The sequence below is a fragment of the Oncorhynchus keta genome, chromosome 5, assembly GCF_023373465.1.
Source record: "Oncorhynchus keta strain PuntledgeMale-10-30-2019 chromosome 5, Oket_V2, whole genome shotgun sequence".
NCBI lineage: Eukaryota > Metazoa > Chordata > Actinopteri > Salmoniformes > Salmonidae > Oncorhynchus > Oncorhynchus keta.
In genome coordinates this window covers 34,352,545-34,370,051 of record NC_068425.1, presented here as the reverse complement: position 1 = coordinate 34,370,051, position 17,507 = coordinate 34,352,545, and the positions used below count along the sequence as shown (strand labels likewise).

Sequence of the window (17,507 nt, the reverse complement as noted above, 5' to 3'; positions counted from 1 at the left end):
ATAATATCCTAGCCAGTACGTTCAGGTGAAGTAAGTAGATAATATCCTAGCCAGTACGTTCAGGTGATGTAAGTAGATAATATCCTAGCCAGTACGTTCAGGTGAAGTAAGTAGATAATATCCTAGCCAGTACGTTCAGGTGATGTAAGTAGATAATATCCTAGCCAGTACGTTCAGGTGAAGTAAGTAGATAATATCCTAGCCAGTACGTTCAGGTGAAGTAAGTAGATAATATCCTAGCCAGTAAGTTCAGGTGATGTAAGTAGATAATATCCTAGCCAGTACGTTCAGGTGATGTAAGTAGATAATATCCTAGCCAGTACGTTCAGGTGAAGTAAGTAGATAATATCCTAGCCAGTACTACACCGTTCAGGTGAAGTAAGTAGATAATATCCTAGCCAGTACGTTCAGGTGAAGTAAGTAGATAATATCCTAGCCAGTACGTTCAGGTGAAGTAAGTAGATAATATCCTAGCCAGTACGTTCAGGTGAAGTAAGTAGATAATATCCTAGCCAGTACGTTCAGGTGAAGTAAGTAGATAATATCCTAGCCAGTACTACACCGTTCAGGTGAAGTAAGTAGATAATATCCTAGCCAGTACTACACCGTTCAGGTGAAGTAAGTAGATAATATCCTAGCCAGTACTATACCGTTCAGGTGATGTAAGTAGATAATATCCTAGCCAGTACTACACCGTTCAGGTGATGTAAGTAGATAATATCCTAGCCAGTACTATACCGTTCAGGTGATGTAAGTAGATAATATCCTAGCCAGTACTACACCGTTCAGGTGATGTAAGTAGATAATATCCTAGCCAGTACTACACCGTTCAGGTGAAGTAAGTAGATAATATCCTAGCCAGTACTACACCGTTCAGGTGAAGTAAGTAGATAATATCCTAGCCAGTACTACACCGTTCAGGTGAAGTAAGTAGATAATATCCTAGCCAGTACTACACCGTTCAGGTGAAGTAAGTAGATAATATCCTAGCCAGTACTACACCGTTCAGGTGAAGTAAGTAGATAATATCATAGCCAGTACTACACCGTTCAGGTGAAGTAAGTAGATAATATCCTAGCCAGTACTACACTGTTCAGGTGAAGTAAGTAGATAATATCCTAGCCAGTACTACACCGTTCAGGTGAAGTAAGTAGATAATATCCTAGCCAGTACTACACTGTTCAGGTGAAGTAAGTAGATAATATCCTAGCCAGTACTACACCGTTCAGGTGATGTAAGTAGATAATATCCTAGCCAGTACGTTCAGGTGATGTAAGTAGATAATATCCTAGCCAGTACTACACTGTTCAGGTGAAGTAAGTAGATAATATCCTAGCCAGTACTACACCGTTCAGGTGAAGTAAGTAGATAATATCCTAGCCAGTACTACACTGTTCAGGTGAAGTAAGTAGATAATATCCTAGCCAGTACTACACTGTTCAGGTGAAGTAAGTAGATAATATCCTAGCCAGTACTACACCGTTCAGGTGATGTAAGTAGATAATATCCTAGCCAGTACGTTCAGGTGAAGTAAGTAGATAATATCCTAGCCAGTACTACACTGTTCAGGTGAAGTAAGTAGATAATATCCTAGCCAGTACTACACCGTTCAGGTGAAGTAAGTAGATAATATCCTAGCCAGTACTACACCGTTCAGGTGAAGTAAGTAGATAATATCCTAGCCAGTACTATACCGTTCAGGTGAAGTAAGTAGATAATATCCTAGCCAGTACTACACCGTTCAGGTGAAGTAAGTAGATAATATCCTAGCCAGTACTACACTGTTCAGGTGAAGTAAGTAGATAATATCCTAGCCAGTACTACACCGTTCAGGTGAAGTAAGTAGATAATATCCTAGCCAGTACTACACCGTTCAGGTGAAGTAAGTAGATAATATCCTAGCCAGTACTATACCGTTCAGGTGATGTAAGTAGATAATATCATAGCCAGTACTATACCGTTCAGGTGAAGTAAGTAGATAATATCCTAGCCAGTACTACACCGTTCAGGTGAAGTAAGTAGATAATATCCTAGCCAGTACTACACCGTTCAGGTGAAGTAAGTAGATAATATCATAGCCAGTACTATACCGTTCAGGTGAAGTAAGTAGATAATATCCTAGCCAGTACTACACTGTTCAGGTGAAGTAAGTAGATAATATCCTAGCCAGTACTACACCGTTCAGGTGAAGTAAGTAGATAATATCCTAGCCAGTACTACACCGTTCAGGTGAAGTAAGTAGATAATATCCTAGCCAGTACTACACCGTTCAGGTGAAGTAAGTAGATAATATCCTAGCCAGTACTATACCGTTCAGGTGAAGTAAGTAGATAATATCCTAGCCAGTACTACACCGTTCAGGTGAAGTAAGTAGATAATATCCTAGCCAGTACTACACCGTTCAGGTGATGTAAGTAGATAATATCCTAGCCAGTACTACACCGTTCAGGTGAAGTAAGTAGATAATATCCTAGCCAGTACTACACCGTTCAGGTGATGTAAGTAGATAATATCATAGCCAGTACTATACCGTTCAGGTGATGTAAGTAGATAATATCATAGCCAGTACTATACCGTTCAGGTGAAGTAAGTAGATAATATCCTAGCCAGTACTACACCGTTCAGGTGAAGTAAGTAGATAATATCATAGCCAGTACTACACCGTTCAGGTGAAGTAAGTAGATAATATCATAGCCAGTACTATACCGTTCAGGTGAAGTAAGTAGATAATATCCTAGCCAGTACTACACTGTTCAGGTGATGTAAGTAGATAATATCCTAGCCAGTACTACACCGTTCAGGTGAAGTAAGTAGATAATATCATAGCCAGTACTATACCGTTCAGGTGAAGTAAGTAGATAATATCCTAGCCAGTACTACACCGTTCAGGTGATGTAAGTAGATAATATCATAGCCAGTACTATACCGTTCAGGTGATGTAAGTAGATAATATCCTAGCCAGTACTATACCGTTCAGGTGAAGTAAGTAGATAATATCCTAGCCAGTACTACACCGTTCAGGTGAAGTAAGTAGATAATATCCTAGCCAGTACTACACCGTTCAGGTGAAGTAAGTAGATAATATCCTAGCCAGTACTACACCGTTCAGGTGAAGTAAGTAGATAATATCCTAGCCAGTACTATACCGTTCAGGTGAAGTAAGTAGATAATATCCTAGCCAGTACTACACCGTTCAGGTGAAGTAAGTAGATAATATCCTAGCCAGTACTATACCGTTCAGGTGAAGTAAGTAGATAATATCCTAGCCAGTACTACACCGTTCAGGTGAAGTAAGTAGATAATATCCTAGCCAGTACTATACCGTTCAGGTGAAGTAAGTAGATAATATCCTAGCCAGTACTATACCGTTCAGGTGAAGTAAGTAGATAATATCCTAGCCAGTACTATACCGTTCAGGTGAAGTAAGTAGATAATATCCTAGCCAGTACTATACCGTTCAGGTGAAGTAAGTAGATAATATCATAGCCAGTACTATACCGTTCAGGTGAAGTAAGTAGATAATATCATAGCCAGTACTATACCGTTCAGGTGAAGTAAGTAGATAATATCATAGCCAGTACTATACCGTTCAGGTGAAGTAAGTAGATAATATCATAGCCAGTACTATACCGTTCAGGTGAAGTAAGTAGATAATATCATAGCCAGTACTACACCGTTCAGGTGAAGTAAGTAGATAATATCCTAGCCAGTACTACACCGTTCAGGTGATGTAAGTAGATAATATCCTAGCCAGTACTACACCGTTCAGGTGAAGTAAGTAGATAATATCCTAGCCAGTACTATACCGTTCAGGTGAAGTAAGTAGATAATATCCTAGCCAGTACTACACCGTTCAGGTGAAGTAAGTAGATAATATCATAGCCAGTACTACACCGTTCAGGTGAAGTAAGTAGATAATATCCTAGCCAGTACTATACCGTTCAGGTGAAGTAAGTAGATAATATCCTAGCCAGTACTACACCGTTCAGGTGAAGTAAGTAGATAATATCCTAGCCAGTACTACACCGTTCAGGTGAAGTAAGTAGATAATATCATAGCCAGTACTATACCGTTCAGGTGAAGTAAGTAGATAATATCCTAGCCAGTACTACACCGTTCAGGGTGAAGTAAGTAGATAATATCCTAGCCAGTACTACACCGTTCAGGTGAAGTAAGTAGATAATATCATAGCCAGTACTATACCGTTCAGGTGAAGTAAGTAGATAATATCCTAGCCAGTACTACACCGTTCAGGTGAAGTAAGTAGATAATATCCTAGCCAGTACTACACCGTTCAGGTGAAGTAAGTAGATAATATCCTAGCCAGTACTACACCGTTCAGGTGAAGTAAGTAGATAATATCCTAGCCAGTACTATACCGTTCAGGTGAAGTAAGTAGATAATATCCTAGCCAGTACTACACTGTTCAGGTGAAGTAAGTAGATAATATCCTAGCCAGTACTACACCGTTCAGGTGAAGTAAGTAGATAATATCCTAGCCAGTACGTTCAGGTGAAGTAAGTAGATAATATCCTAGCCAGTACTACACCGTTCAGGTGAAGTAAGTAGATAATATCCTAGCCAGTACTACACCGTTCAGGTGAAGTAAGTAGATAATATCCTAGCCAGTACGTTCAGGTGAAGTAAGTAGATAATATCATAGCCAGTACTACACCGTTCAGGTGATGTAAGTAGATAATATCATAGCCAGTACTACACCGTTCAGGTGAAGTAAGTAGATAATATCCTAGCCAGTACTACACTGTTCAGGTTTAGTAAGTAGATAATATCCTAGCCAGTACTACACCGTTCAGGTGAAGTAAGTAGATAATATCCTAGCCAGTACTACACTGTTCAGGTGAAGTAAGTAGATAATATCCTAGCCAGTACTACACCGTTCAGGTGAAGTAAGTAGATAATATCCTAGCCAGTACTACACTGTTCAGGTGAAGTAAGTAGATAATATCCTAGCCAGTACTACACCGTTCAGGTGAAGTAAGTAGATAATATCCTAGCCAGTACTACACTGTTCAGGTGAAGTAAGTAGATAATATCCTAGCCAGTACTACACTGTTCAGGTGAAGTAAGTAGATAATATCCTAGCCAGTACTATACCGTTCAGGTGAAGTAAGTAGATAATATCCTAGCCAGTACTACACTGTTCAGGTGAAGTAAGTAGATAATATCCTAGCCAGTACTACACTGTTCAGGTGAAGTAAGTAGATAATATCCTAGCCAGTACTATACCGTTCAGGTGAAGTAAGTAGATAATATCCTAGCCAGTACTACACTGTTCAGGTGAAGTAAGTAGATAATATCCTAGCCAGTACTACACTGTTCAGGTGAAGTAAGTAGATAATATCCTAGCCAGTACTACACCGTTCAGGTGAAGTAAGTAGATAATATCCTAGCCAGTACTACACCGTTCAGGTGAAGTAAGTAGATAATATCCTAGCCAGTACTACACCGTTCAGGTGAAGTAAGTAGATAATATCCTAGCCAGTACTACACCGTTCAGGTGAAGTAAGTAGATAATATCCTAGCCAGTACGTTCAGGTGAAGTAAGTAGATAATATCCTAGCCAGTACTACACCGTTCAGGTGAAGTAAGTAGATAATATCCTAGCCAGTACTACACCGTTCAGGTGAAGTAAGTAGATAATATCCTAGCCAGTACGTTCAGGTGAAGTAAGTAGATAATATCCTAGCCAGTACTACACCGTTCAGGTGAAGTAAGTAGATAATATCCTAGCCAGTACTACACCGTTCAGGTGAAGTAAGTAGATAATATCCTAGCCAGTACTACACCGTTCAGGTGAAGTAAGTAGATAATATCCTAGCCAGTACTACACCGTTCAGGTGAAGTAAGTAGATAATATCCTAGCCAGTACTACACCGTTCAGGTGAAGTAAGTAGATAATATCCTAGCCAGTACGTTCAGGTGAAGTAAGTAGATAATATCCTAGCCAGTACTACACCGTTCAGGTGAAGTAAGTAGATAATATCCTAGCCAGTACTACACCGTTCAGGTGAAGTAAGTAGATAATATCCTAGCCAGTACTACACCGTTCAGGTGAAGTAAGTAGATAATATCCTAGCCAGTACTACACCGTTCAGGTGAAGTAAGTAGATAATATCCTAGCCAGTACGTTCAGGTGAAGTAAGTAGATAATATCCTAGCCAGTACTACACTGTTCAGGTGAAGTAAGTAGATAATATCCTAGCCAGTACTACACTGTTCAGGTGAAGTAAGTAGATAATATCCTAGCCAGTACTATACCGTTCAGGTGAAGTAAGTAGATAATATCCTAGCCAGTACTACACCTTTCAGGTGAAGTAAGTAGATAATATCCTAGCCAGTACTACACCGTTCAGGTGAAGTAAGTAGATAATATCCTAGCCAGTACTACACCGTTCAGGTGATGTAAGTAGATAATATCCTAGCCAGTACTACACCGTTCAGGTGATGTAAGTAGATAATATCCTAGCCAGTACTATACCGTTCAGGTGAAGTAAGTAGATAATATCCTAGCCAGTACTACACTGTTCAGGTGATGTAAGTAGATAATATCCTAACCAGTACTACACCGTTCAGGTGAAGTAAGTAGATAATATCCTAGCCAGTACTACACCGTTCAGGTGAAGTAAGTAGATAATATCCTAGCCAGTACGTTCAGGTGAAGTAAGTAGATAATATCCTAGCCAGTACGTTCAGGTGAAGTAAGTAGATAATATCCTAGCCAGTACGTTCAGGTGAAGTAAGTAGATAATATCCTAGCCAGTACTATACCGTTCAGGTGATGTAAGTAGATAATATCCTAGCCAGTACTACACTGTTCAGGTGATGTAAGTAGATAATATCCTAGCCAGTACTACACCGTTCAGGTGAAGTAAGTAGATAATATCCTAGCCAGTACTACACTGTTCAGGTGAAGTAAGTAGATAATATCCTAGCCAGTACGTTCAGGTGAAGTAAGTAGATAATATCCTAGCCAGTACGTTCAGGTGAAGTAAGTAGATAATATCCTAGCCAGTACGTTCAGGTGAAGTAAGTAGATAATATCCTAGCCAGTACGTTCAGGTGAAGTAAGTAGATAATATCCTAGCCAGTACTATACCGTTCAGGTGAAGTAAGTAGATAATATCCTAGCCAGTACTACACCGTTCAGGTGAAGTAAGTAGATAATATCCTAGCCAGTACTACACCGTTCAGGTGAAGTAAGTAGATAATATCCTAGCCAGTACTACACCGTTCAGGTGAAGTAAGTAGATAATATCCTAGCCAGTACTACACCGTTCAGGTGAAGTAAGTAGATAATATCCTAGCCAGTACGTTCAGGTGAAGTAAGTAGATAATATCCTAGCCAGTACGTTCAGGTGATGTAAGTAGATAATATCCTAGCCAGTACGTTCAGGTGAAGTAAGTAGATAATATCCTAGCCAGTACGTTCAGGTGATGTAAGTAGATAATATCCTAGCCAGTACGTTCAGGTGAAGTAAGTAGATAATATCCTAGCCAGTACGTTCAGGTGAAGTAAGTAGATAATATCCTAGCCAGTAAGTTCAGGTGATGTAAGTAGATAATATCCTAGCCAGTACGTTCAGGTGATGTAAGTAGATAATATCCTAGCCAGTACGTTCAGGTGAAGTAAGTAGATAATATCCTAGCCAGTACTACACCGTTCAGGTGAAGTAAGTAGATAATATCCTAGCCAGTACGTTCAGGTGAAGTAAGTAGATAATATCCTAGCCAGTACGTTCAGGTGAAGTAAGTAGATAATATCCTAGCCAGTACGTTCAGGTGAAGTAAGTAGATAATATCCTAGCCAGTACGTTCAGGTGAAGTAAGTAGAAAATATCCTAGCCAGTACTACACCGTTCAGGTGAAGTAAGTAGATAATATCCTAGCCAGTACTACACCGTTCAGGTGAAGTAAGTAGATAATATCCTAGCCAGTACTATACCGTTCAGGTGATGTAAGTAGATAATATCCTAGCCAGTACTACACCGTTCAGGTGATGTAAGTAGATAATATCCTAGCCAGTACTATACCGTTCAGGTGATGTAAGTAGATAATATCCTAGCCAGTACTACACCGTTCAGGTGAAGTAAGTAGATAATATCCTAGCCAGTACTACACCGTTCAGGTGAAGTAAGTAGATAATATCCTAGCCAGTACTACACTGTTCAGGTGAAGTAAGTAGATAATATCCTAGCCAGTACTACACCGTTCAGGTGAAGTAAGTAGATAATATCCTAGCCAGTACTACACCGTTCAGGTGAAGTAAGTAGATAATATCCTAGCCAGTACTACACCGTTCAGGTGAAGTAAGTAGATAATATCCTAGCCAGTACTACACCGTTCAGGTGAAGTAAGTAGATAATATCCTAGCCAGTACTACACTGTTCAGGTGAAGTAAGTAGATAATATCCTAGCCAGTACTACACCGTTCAGGTGATGTAAGTAGATAATATCCTAGCCAGTACTACACTGTTCAGGTGAAGTAAGTAGATAATATCCTAGCCAGTACTACACCGTTCAGGTGATGTAAGTAGATAATATCCTAGCCAGTACGTTCAGGTGATGTAAGTAGATAATATCCTAGCCAGTACTACACTGTTCAGGTGAAGTAAGTAGATAATATCCTAGCCAGTACTACACCGTTCAGGTGAAGTAAGTAGATAATATCCTAGCCAGTACTACACTGTTCAGGTGAAGTAAGTAGATAATATCCTAGCCAGTACTACACTGTTCAGGTGAAGTAAGTAGATAATATCCTAGCCAGTACTACACCGTTCAGGTGATGTAAGTAGATAATATCCTAGCCAGTACGTTCAGGTGATGTAAGTAGATAATATCCTAGCCAGTACTACACTGTTCAGGTGAAGTAAGTAGATAATATCCTAGCCAGTACTACACCGTTCAGGTGAAGTAAGTAGATAATATCCTAGCCAGTACTACACCGTTCAGGTGAAGTAAGTAGGTAATATCCTAGCCAGTACTACACCGTTCAGGTGAAGTAAGTAGATAATATCCTAGCCAGTACTACACCGTTCAGGTGATGTAAGTAGATAATATCCTAGCCAGTACTACACTGTTCAGGTGAAGTAAGTAGATAATATCCTAGCCAGTACTACACCGTTCAGGTGAAGTAAGTAGATAATATCCTAGCCAGTACTACACCGTTCAGGTGATGTAAGTAGATAATATCCTAGCCAGTACTACACCGTTCAGGTGAAGTAAGTAGATAATATCCTAGCCAGTACTACACCGTTCAGGTGAAGTAAGTAGATAATATCCTAGCCAGTACTACACCGTTCAGGTGAAGTAAGTAGATAATATCATAGCCAGTACTATACCGTTCAGGTGAAGTAAGTAGATAATATCCTAGCCAGTACTATACCGTTCAGGTGAAGTAAGTAGATAATATCATAGCCAGTACTATACCGTTCAGGTGAAGTAAGTAGATAATATCCTAGCCAGTACTACACCGTTCAGGTGAAGTAAGTAGATAATATCATAGCCAGTACTACACCGTTCAGGTGAAGTAAGTAGATAATATCATAGCCAGTACTATACCGTTCAGGTGAAGTAAGTAGATAATATCCTAGCCAGTACTATACCGTTCAGGTGAAGTAAGTAGATAATATCATAGCCAGTACTATACCGTTCAGGTGAAGTAAGTAGATAATATCATAGCCAGTACTATACCGTTCAGGTGAAGTAAGTAGATAATATCATAGCCAGTACTATACCGTTCAGGTGAAGTAAGTAGATAATATCATAGCCAGTACTATACCGTTCAGGTGAAGTAAGTAGATAATATCATAGCCAGTACTATACCGTTCAGGTGAAGTAAGTAGATAATATCATAGCCAGTACTATACCGTTCAGGTGAAGTAAGTAGATAATATCATAGCCAGTACTATACCGTTCAGGTGAAGTAAGTAGATAATATCCTAGCCAGTACTATACCGTTCAGGTGAAGTAAGTAGATAATATCCTAGCCAGTACTACACCGTTCAGGTGAAGTAAGTAGATAATATCCTAGCCAGTACTATACCGTTCAGGTGAAGTAAGTAGATAATATCCTAGCCAGTACTACACCGTTCAGGTGAAGTAAGTAGATAATATCCTAGCCAGTACTACACCGTTCAGGTGAAGTAAGTAGATAATATCCTAGCCAGTACTATACCGTTCAGGTGAAGTAAGTAGATAATATCCTAGCCAGTACTACACCGTTCAGGTGAAGTAAGTAGATAATATCCTAGCCAGTACTATACCGTTCAGGTGAAGTAAGTAGATAATATCCTAGCCAGTACTATACCGTTCAGGTGAAGTAAGTAGATAATATCCTAGCCAGTACTACACCGTTCAGGTGAAGTAAGTAGATAATATCCTAGCCAGTACTACACCGTTCAGGTGAAGTAAGTAGATAATATCATAGCCAGTACTATACCGTTCAGGTGATGTAAGTAGATAATATCATAGCCAGTACTATACCGTTCAGGTGAAGTAAGTAGATAATATCCTAGCCAGTACTACACCGTTCAGGTGAAGTAAGTAGATAATATCCTAGCCAGTACTACACCGTTCAGGTGAAGTAAGTAGATAATATCATAGCCAGTACTACACCGTTCAGGTGATGTAAGTAGATAATATCATAGCCAGTACTACACCGTTCAGGTGATGTAAGTAGATAATATCCTAGCCAGTACTACACTGTTCAGGTGATGTAAGTAGATAATATCCTAGCCAGTACTACACCGTTCAGGTGAAGTAAGTAGATAATATCATAGCCAGTACTACACCGTTCAGGTGAAGTAAGTAGATAATATCCTAGCCAGTACGTTCAGGTGATGTAAGTAGATAATATCCTAGCCAGTACTACACCGTTCAGGTGAAGTAAGTAGATAATATCCTAGCCAGTACTACACCGTTCAGGTGAAGTAAGTAGATAATATCCTAGCCAGTACTACACCGTTCAGGTGAAGTAAGTAGATAATATCATAGCCAGTACTACACCGTTCAGGTGAAGTAAGTAGATAATATCCTAGCCAGTACTACACCGTTCAGGTGAAGTAAGTAGATAATATCATAGCCAGTACTACACCGTTCAGGTGAAGTAAGTAGATAATATCCTAGCCAGTACGTTCAGGTGATGTAAGTAGATAATATCCTAGCCAGTACTACACCGTTCAGGTGATGTAAGTAGATAATATCATAGCCAGTACTACACCGTTCAGGTGAAGTAAGTAGATAATATCCTAGCCAGTACTACACTGTTCAGGTGAAGTAAGTAGATAATATCCTAGCCAGTACTACACCGTTCAGGTGAAGTAAGTAGATAATATCCTAGCCAGTACTACACTGTTCAGGTGAAGTAAGTAGATAATATCCTAGCCAGTACTACACCGTTCAGGTGAAGTAAGTAGATAATATCCTAGCCAGTACTACACTGTTCAGGTGAAGTAAGTAGATAATATCCTAGCCAGTACTACACCGTTCAGGTGAAGTAAGTAGATAATATCCTAGCCAGTACTACACTGTTCAGGTGAAGTAAGTAGATAATATCCTAGCCAGTACTACACTGTTCAGGTGAAGTAAGTAGATAATATCCTAGCCAGTACTACACCGTTCAGGTGAAGTAAGTAGATAATATCCTAGCCAGTACTACACTGTTCAGGTGAAGTAAGTAGATAATATCCTAGCCAGTACTACACTGTTCAGGTGAAGTAAGTAGATAATATCCTAGCCAGTACTATACCGTTCAGGTGAAGTAAGTAGATAATATCCTAGCCAGTACTACACTGTTCAGGTGAAGTAAGTAGATAATATCCTAGCCAGTACTACACTGTTCAGGTGAAGTAAGTAGATAATATCCTAGCCAGTACTACACCGTTCAGGTGAAGTAAGTAGATAATATCCTAGCCAGTACTACACCGTTCAGGTGAAGTAAGTAGATAATATCCTAGCCAGTACTACACCGTTCAGGTGAAGTAAGTAGATAATATCCTAGCCAGTACTACACCGTTCAGGTGAAGTAAGTAGATAATATCCTAGCCAGTACGTTCAGGTGAAGTAAGTAGATAATATCCTAGCCAGTACGTTCAGGTGAAGTAAGTAGATAATATCCTAGCCAGTACGTTCAGGTGAAGTAAGTAGATAATATCCTAGCCAGTACTACACCGTTCAGGTGAAGTAAGTAGATAATATCCTAGCCAGTACGTTCAGGTGAAGTAAGTAGATAATATCCTAGCCAGTACTACACCGTTCAGGTGAAGTAAGTAGATAATATCCTAGCCAGTACTACACCGTTCAGGTGAAGTAAGTAGATAATATCCTAGCCAGTACTACACCGTTCAGGTGAAGTAAGTAGATAATATCCTAGCCAGTACTACACCGTTCAGGTGAAGTAAGTAGATAATATCCTAGCCAGTACTACACTGTTCAGGTGAAGTAAGTAGATAATATCCTAGCCAGTACGTTCAGGTGAAGTAAGTAGATAATATCCTAGCCAGTACTACACCGTTCAGGTGAAGTAAGTAGATAATATCCTAGCCAGTACTACACCGTTCAGGTGAAGTAAGTAGATAATATCCTAGCCAGTACTACACCGTTCAGGTGAAGTAAGTAGATAATATCCTAGCCAGTACTACACTGTTCAGGTGAAGTAAGTAGATAATATCCTAGCCAGTACTACACTGTTCAGGTGAAGTAAGTAGATAATATCCTAGCCAGTACTATACTAACAATAATATGATATTGTCCATTTTTTAAATATATATATATATAATATATATTTATTTCACCTTTATTTAACCAGGTAGGCAAGTTGAGAACAAGTTCTCATTTACAATTGCGACCTGGCCAAGATAAAGCAAAGCAGTTCGATACATACAACAACACAGAGTTACACATGGAGTAAAACAAACATACAGTCAATAATACAGTAGAAAAATAAGTCTATATACAATGTGAGCAAATGAGGTGAGATAAGGGGGGTAAAGGCAAAAAAGGCCATGTTGGCGAAGTAAATACAATATAGCAAGTAAAACACTGGAATGGTAGATTTGCAGTGGAAGAATGTGCAGAGTACAGAGAGAAATAATGGGGTGCAAATTAGCAAAATAAATAAATACAGTAGGGGGAGAGGTAGTTGTTCCATCTCATCTCTTCACGTTCAGTAAAGATTGATTTGATTGACTGAATGATTGCTGTCCCCTCCAGTCTGCACCATGGGAAGAGCAGCAGCACCGGGAACCTGCTGGAGAGCGACATGTCTCTGCCCATGCCCGACTACGGCCTGACTGCCCGCCTGCTGGCACAGAGCCTGGCACAGAGCAGACCCAGGCCCTACAGCATGGCAGGCTTTACCACACAGGTCAGTGTTTGTGAGCGAACACGCAGTCGGACAGATGCTGACACAGATGGATGGACGCTGACACACACCAGGCCACGGCCCAACACCATTTTCTCTACACAACTGAAACAGACAGCCATATACTTCTAAAGACACACGACAAACACAATCTCCCACTCAGAACACGCCCTCTTCCCAGTAATCCACTGAGCTTGATTCAGTCTGGAGAGTAGAGGTGTCTGGTCTGATTGGCTATCCGGAGGACTCCAGACAGTTTGCTGTATTGTTCTGTTAACACTATGTACTGTAAGGAGGAATACTGCAGGAGAACACAGGGATATAGAGTAGGAACGTGGCTCTGGCGCCATCTGCTGGAGGTTCTCTATCAATAACTGCTTTTATACATGAGAGTTTCTGAAAGTGTTTTCTATCCAAATCCACCAATAATATGCATATATTAGCAACTGGGCCTGAGTAGCAGACAGTTTACTCTGGGAACCTTATTCATCCAAGCTACTCAATATTTCCCCCAGCCATAAGAAGTTTTAAGGAGTGTTCTAATGTAGGAATGAACTGTGTGTTAAGGAGTGTTCTAATGTAGGAATGAACTGTGTGTTAAGGAGTGTTCTAATGTAGGAATGAACTGTGTGTTAAGGAGTATTCTAATGTCGGAATGAACTGTGTGTTAAGGACTGTTCTAATGTAGGAATGAACTGTGTGTTAAGGAGTGTTCTAATGTAGGAATGAACTGTGTGTTAAGGAGTGTTCTAATGTAGGAATGAACTGTGTGTTAATGAGTGTTCTAATGTAGGAATGAACTGTGTGTTAAGGAGTGTTCTAATGTAGGAATGAACTGTGTGTTAAGGAGTGTTCTAATGTAGGACTGAACTGTGTGTTAAGGAGTGTTCTAATGTAGGAATGAACTGTGTGTTAAGGAGTGTTCTAATGTAGGAATGAACTGTGTGTTAAGGAGTGTTCTAATGTAGGAATGAACTGTGTGTTAAGGAGTGTTCTAATGTAGGAATGAACTGTGTGTTAAGGAGTGTTCTAATGTAGGAATGAACTGTGTGTTAAGGAGTGTTCTAATGTAGGAATGAACTGTGTGTTAAGGAGTGTACTAATGTAGGAATGAACTGTGTGTTAAGTAGTGTTCTAATGTAGGAATGAACTGTGTGTTAAGGACTGTTCTAATGTAGGAATGAACTGTGTGTTAAGGAGTGTTCTAATGTAGGACTGAACTGTGTGTTAAGGAGTGTTCTAATGTAGGAATGAACTGTGTGTTAATGAGTGTTCTAATGTAGGAATGAACTGTGTGTTAAGGAGTGTTCTAATGTAGGAATGAACTGTGTGTTAAGGAGTGTTCTAATGTAGGAATGAACTGTGTGTTAAGGAGTGTTCTAATGTAGGAATGAACTGTGTGTTAAGGAGTGTTCTAATGTAGGAATGAACTGTGTGTTAAGGAGTGTACTAATGTAGGAATGAACTGTGTGTTAAGTAGTGTTCTAATGTAGGAATGAACTGTGTGTTAAGGACTGTTCTAATGTAGGAATGAACTGTGTCATGATAATGCTCTTTTCCATTTCAGCCTGCCCTTGAGGACTATGACAGTCGCTTTGCTGCTGCAAGGTAAGGACCTTATTATCAACCTCCCTGAACTACTGACCTGGTAGTTACACTGAGTGGTATGAATGACTGATCACCATGTAGTATGAATGTGAACTACTGTACTGACCTGGTAGTTACACTGAGTGGTATGAAGGACTGATCACCATGTAGTATGAATGTGAACTACTGTACTGACCTGGTAGTTACACTGAGTGGTATGAAGGACTGATCACCATGTAGTATGAATGTGAACTACTGTACTGACCTGGTAGATACACTGAGTGGTATGAATGACTGATCACCATGTAGTATGAATGTGAACTACTGTACTGACCTGGTAGTTACACTGAGTGGTATGAATGACTGATCACCATGTAGTATGAATGTGAACTACTGTACTGACCTGGTAGTTACACTGAGTGGTATGAATGACTGATCACCATGTAGTATGAATGTGAACTACTGTACTGACCTGGTAGTTACACTGAGTGGTATGAATGACTGATCACCATGTAGTATGAATGTGAACTACTGTACTGACCTGGTAGTTACACTGAGTGGTATGAATGACTGATCACCATGTAGTATGAATGTGAACTACTGTACTGACCTGGTAGTTACACTGAGTGGTATGAATGACTGATCACCATGTAGTATGAATGTGAACTACTGTACTGACCTGGTAGATACACTGAGTGGTATGAATGACTGATCACCATGTAGTATGAATGTGAACTACTGTGGCGGGCCGGGCGCAGTGCGCGCTAACCAAGGTTGCCAGATGCACGGTGTTTCCTCCAACACATCGCGCTGTGTTAAGAAGCAGTGCGGCTTGGTTGGGTTGTGTATCGGAGGACGCATGACTTTCGACCTTTGTCTCTCCCGAGCCCGTACGGGAGTTGTAGTGATGAGACAAGACACTAACTACTAACAATTGGATACCACGAAATTGGGGAGGAAATGGGGGTAAAAATTCAAAAAAAATAAAAATAAATACACAGCACTGACTAGACTGGGATATGAGAGTAAAAATAAAACTACAATGAACAAAAATATAAGCGCAACATGAGTTACAGTTCGTAAGGAAATCAGTCAATTGGAATAAGTTCATTAGGCCCTGATCTATGGATTTCACATGACTGGGAATACAGATACGCATCTATTGGTCAGAGATACCTTAAACAAAACAGTAGGGGAGTAGATCAGAAAACCAGTCAATATCTGGTGTGAACATCATTTACCCCGTGCAGTACGACATCACCTTCCCATAGAGTTGATCAGGCTGTTGATTGAGGCCTGTGGAATAGCTGTGCAAAGTTGCTGGATATTGGCGGGACCTGGAACACGCTGTCGTACACGTTGATCCGGAGCATCCCAAACATGCTCCATGGATGACATGTTTGGTGAGTATGCAGGCCATGAAAGAACTGGCACATTTCCAGCTTCTAGAAATTGTGTACAGATCCTTGCGACATGGGGCCGTACATTATCTTGCTGAAACATGAGGTGATGGCGTGGATGAATGGAACAACAATCGGCCTCAGGATCTCGACATGGTATCTCTATGCATTCAATTTGCCATCGATTCAAATGCAATTTTGTTCGTTGTCCTTAGCTTTTGCCTGCCCATACCACATCCCCTCCACCACCATGGGGCACTCTGTTCACAACGTTGACATCAGCAAACACCATACCATAACCCCTCCACCACCATGGGGCACTCTGTTCACAACGTTGACATCAGCAAACACCATACCATAACCCCACCACCACCATGGGGACCTCTGTTCACAACGTTGACATCAGCAAACACCATACCATAACCCCTCCACCACCATGGGCCACTCTGTTCACAACGTTGACATCAGCAAACCGCTCGCCTACACAACACCACGTCTGCCATCTGCCAGGTACAGTTGAAACCAGGACTCATCTGTGAAGAGCACACTTCTCCAGGGACATCTGTAGCATTGTGTTGTGTGACTGCACATTTTAGAGTGACCTTTTATTGTCAACAGCACAAGATGCACCTGTGTAATGATCATGCTGTTTAATCAGCTTCTTGATATGCCACACCTGTCAGGTGGATGGATTATCCTGGCAAAAGAGAAATGCTCACTAACAGGGAGGTAAACAAATGTGTGCACAGAATTTGAGAGAAATAAGCTGTTTTGTGCGTATGGAAAGATTGGGGGAACTTCTATTTCAGCTCATGAAACATGGGACCAACACTTTACATGTTGTGTTTATATTTATGTTCAGTGTAAATCATTAAAGACAAATATTGCTTTTATGTGGAAGTTTAGCTGTTTAGTTTGAGTTAAAACTTGGAGACACTGTAGCTCTTCAGGCTATGGATTTAAAGTGTCTGCTAAATGGCATATATTATATAAGACCGACCAGTCTTGGATGTCCAGCTCTGAGGAAGCTTTCATTTCTCCTCTTTTGGGATCTTGCTTGCTTTTTCCTCAGACTCCATAGCTGCTATATTGACTTGTGTCATTTAATGACAACAGCATTTCATATAACTAGTGTCTAG

General features: G+C 40.2%; 1 protein-coding gene across 31 annotated transcripts in view; it reads left to right on the top strand.

Moving 5' to 3' along the window:
* The window catches only part of LOC118372694 (brain-specific angiogenesis inhibitor 1-associated protein 2-like), a 163,095-nt gene that overhangs the window by 132,302 nt on the left and 13,286 nt on the right, over nucleotides 1-17,507 (top strand). For all 31 annotated transcript variants that reach the window (XR_008137182.1, XR_008137178.1, XR_008137181.1 and 28 more), the window contains exons 12-13: nucleotides 13,231-13,384; nucleotides 14,949-14,989. Coding sequence is in view for 8 of the 31 variants with exons in the window: in XM_052519775.1 (XP_052375735.1) it covers nucleotides 13,231-13,384; nucleotides 14,949-14,989 (195 nt within the window). In the remaining 23 variants the exon portion in view is untranslated. The remainder of the gene's footprint in view (nucleotides 1-13,230; nucleotides 13,385-14,948; nucleotides 14,990-17,507) is intronic.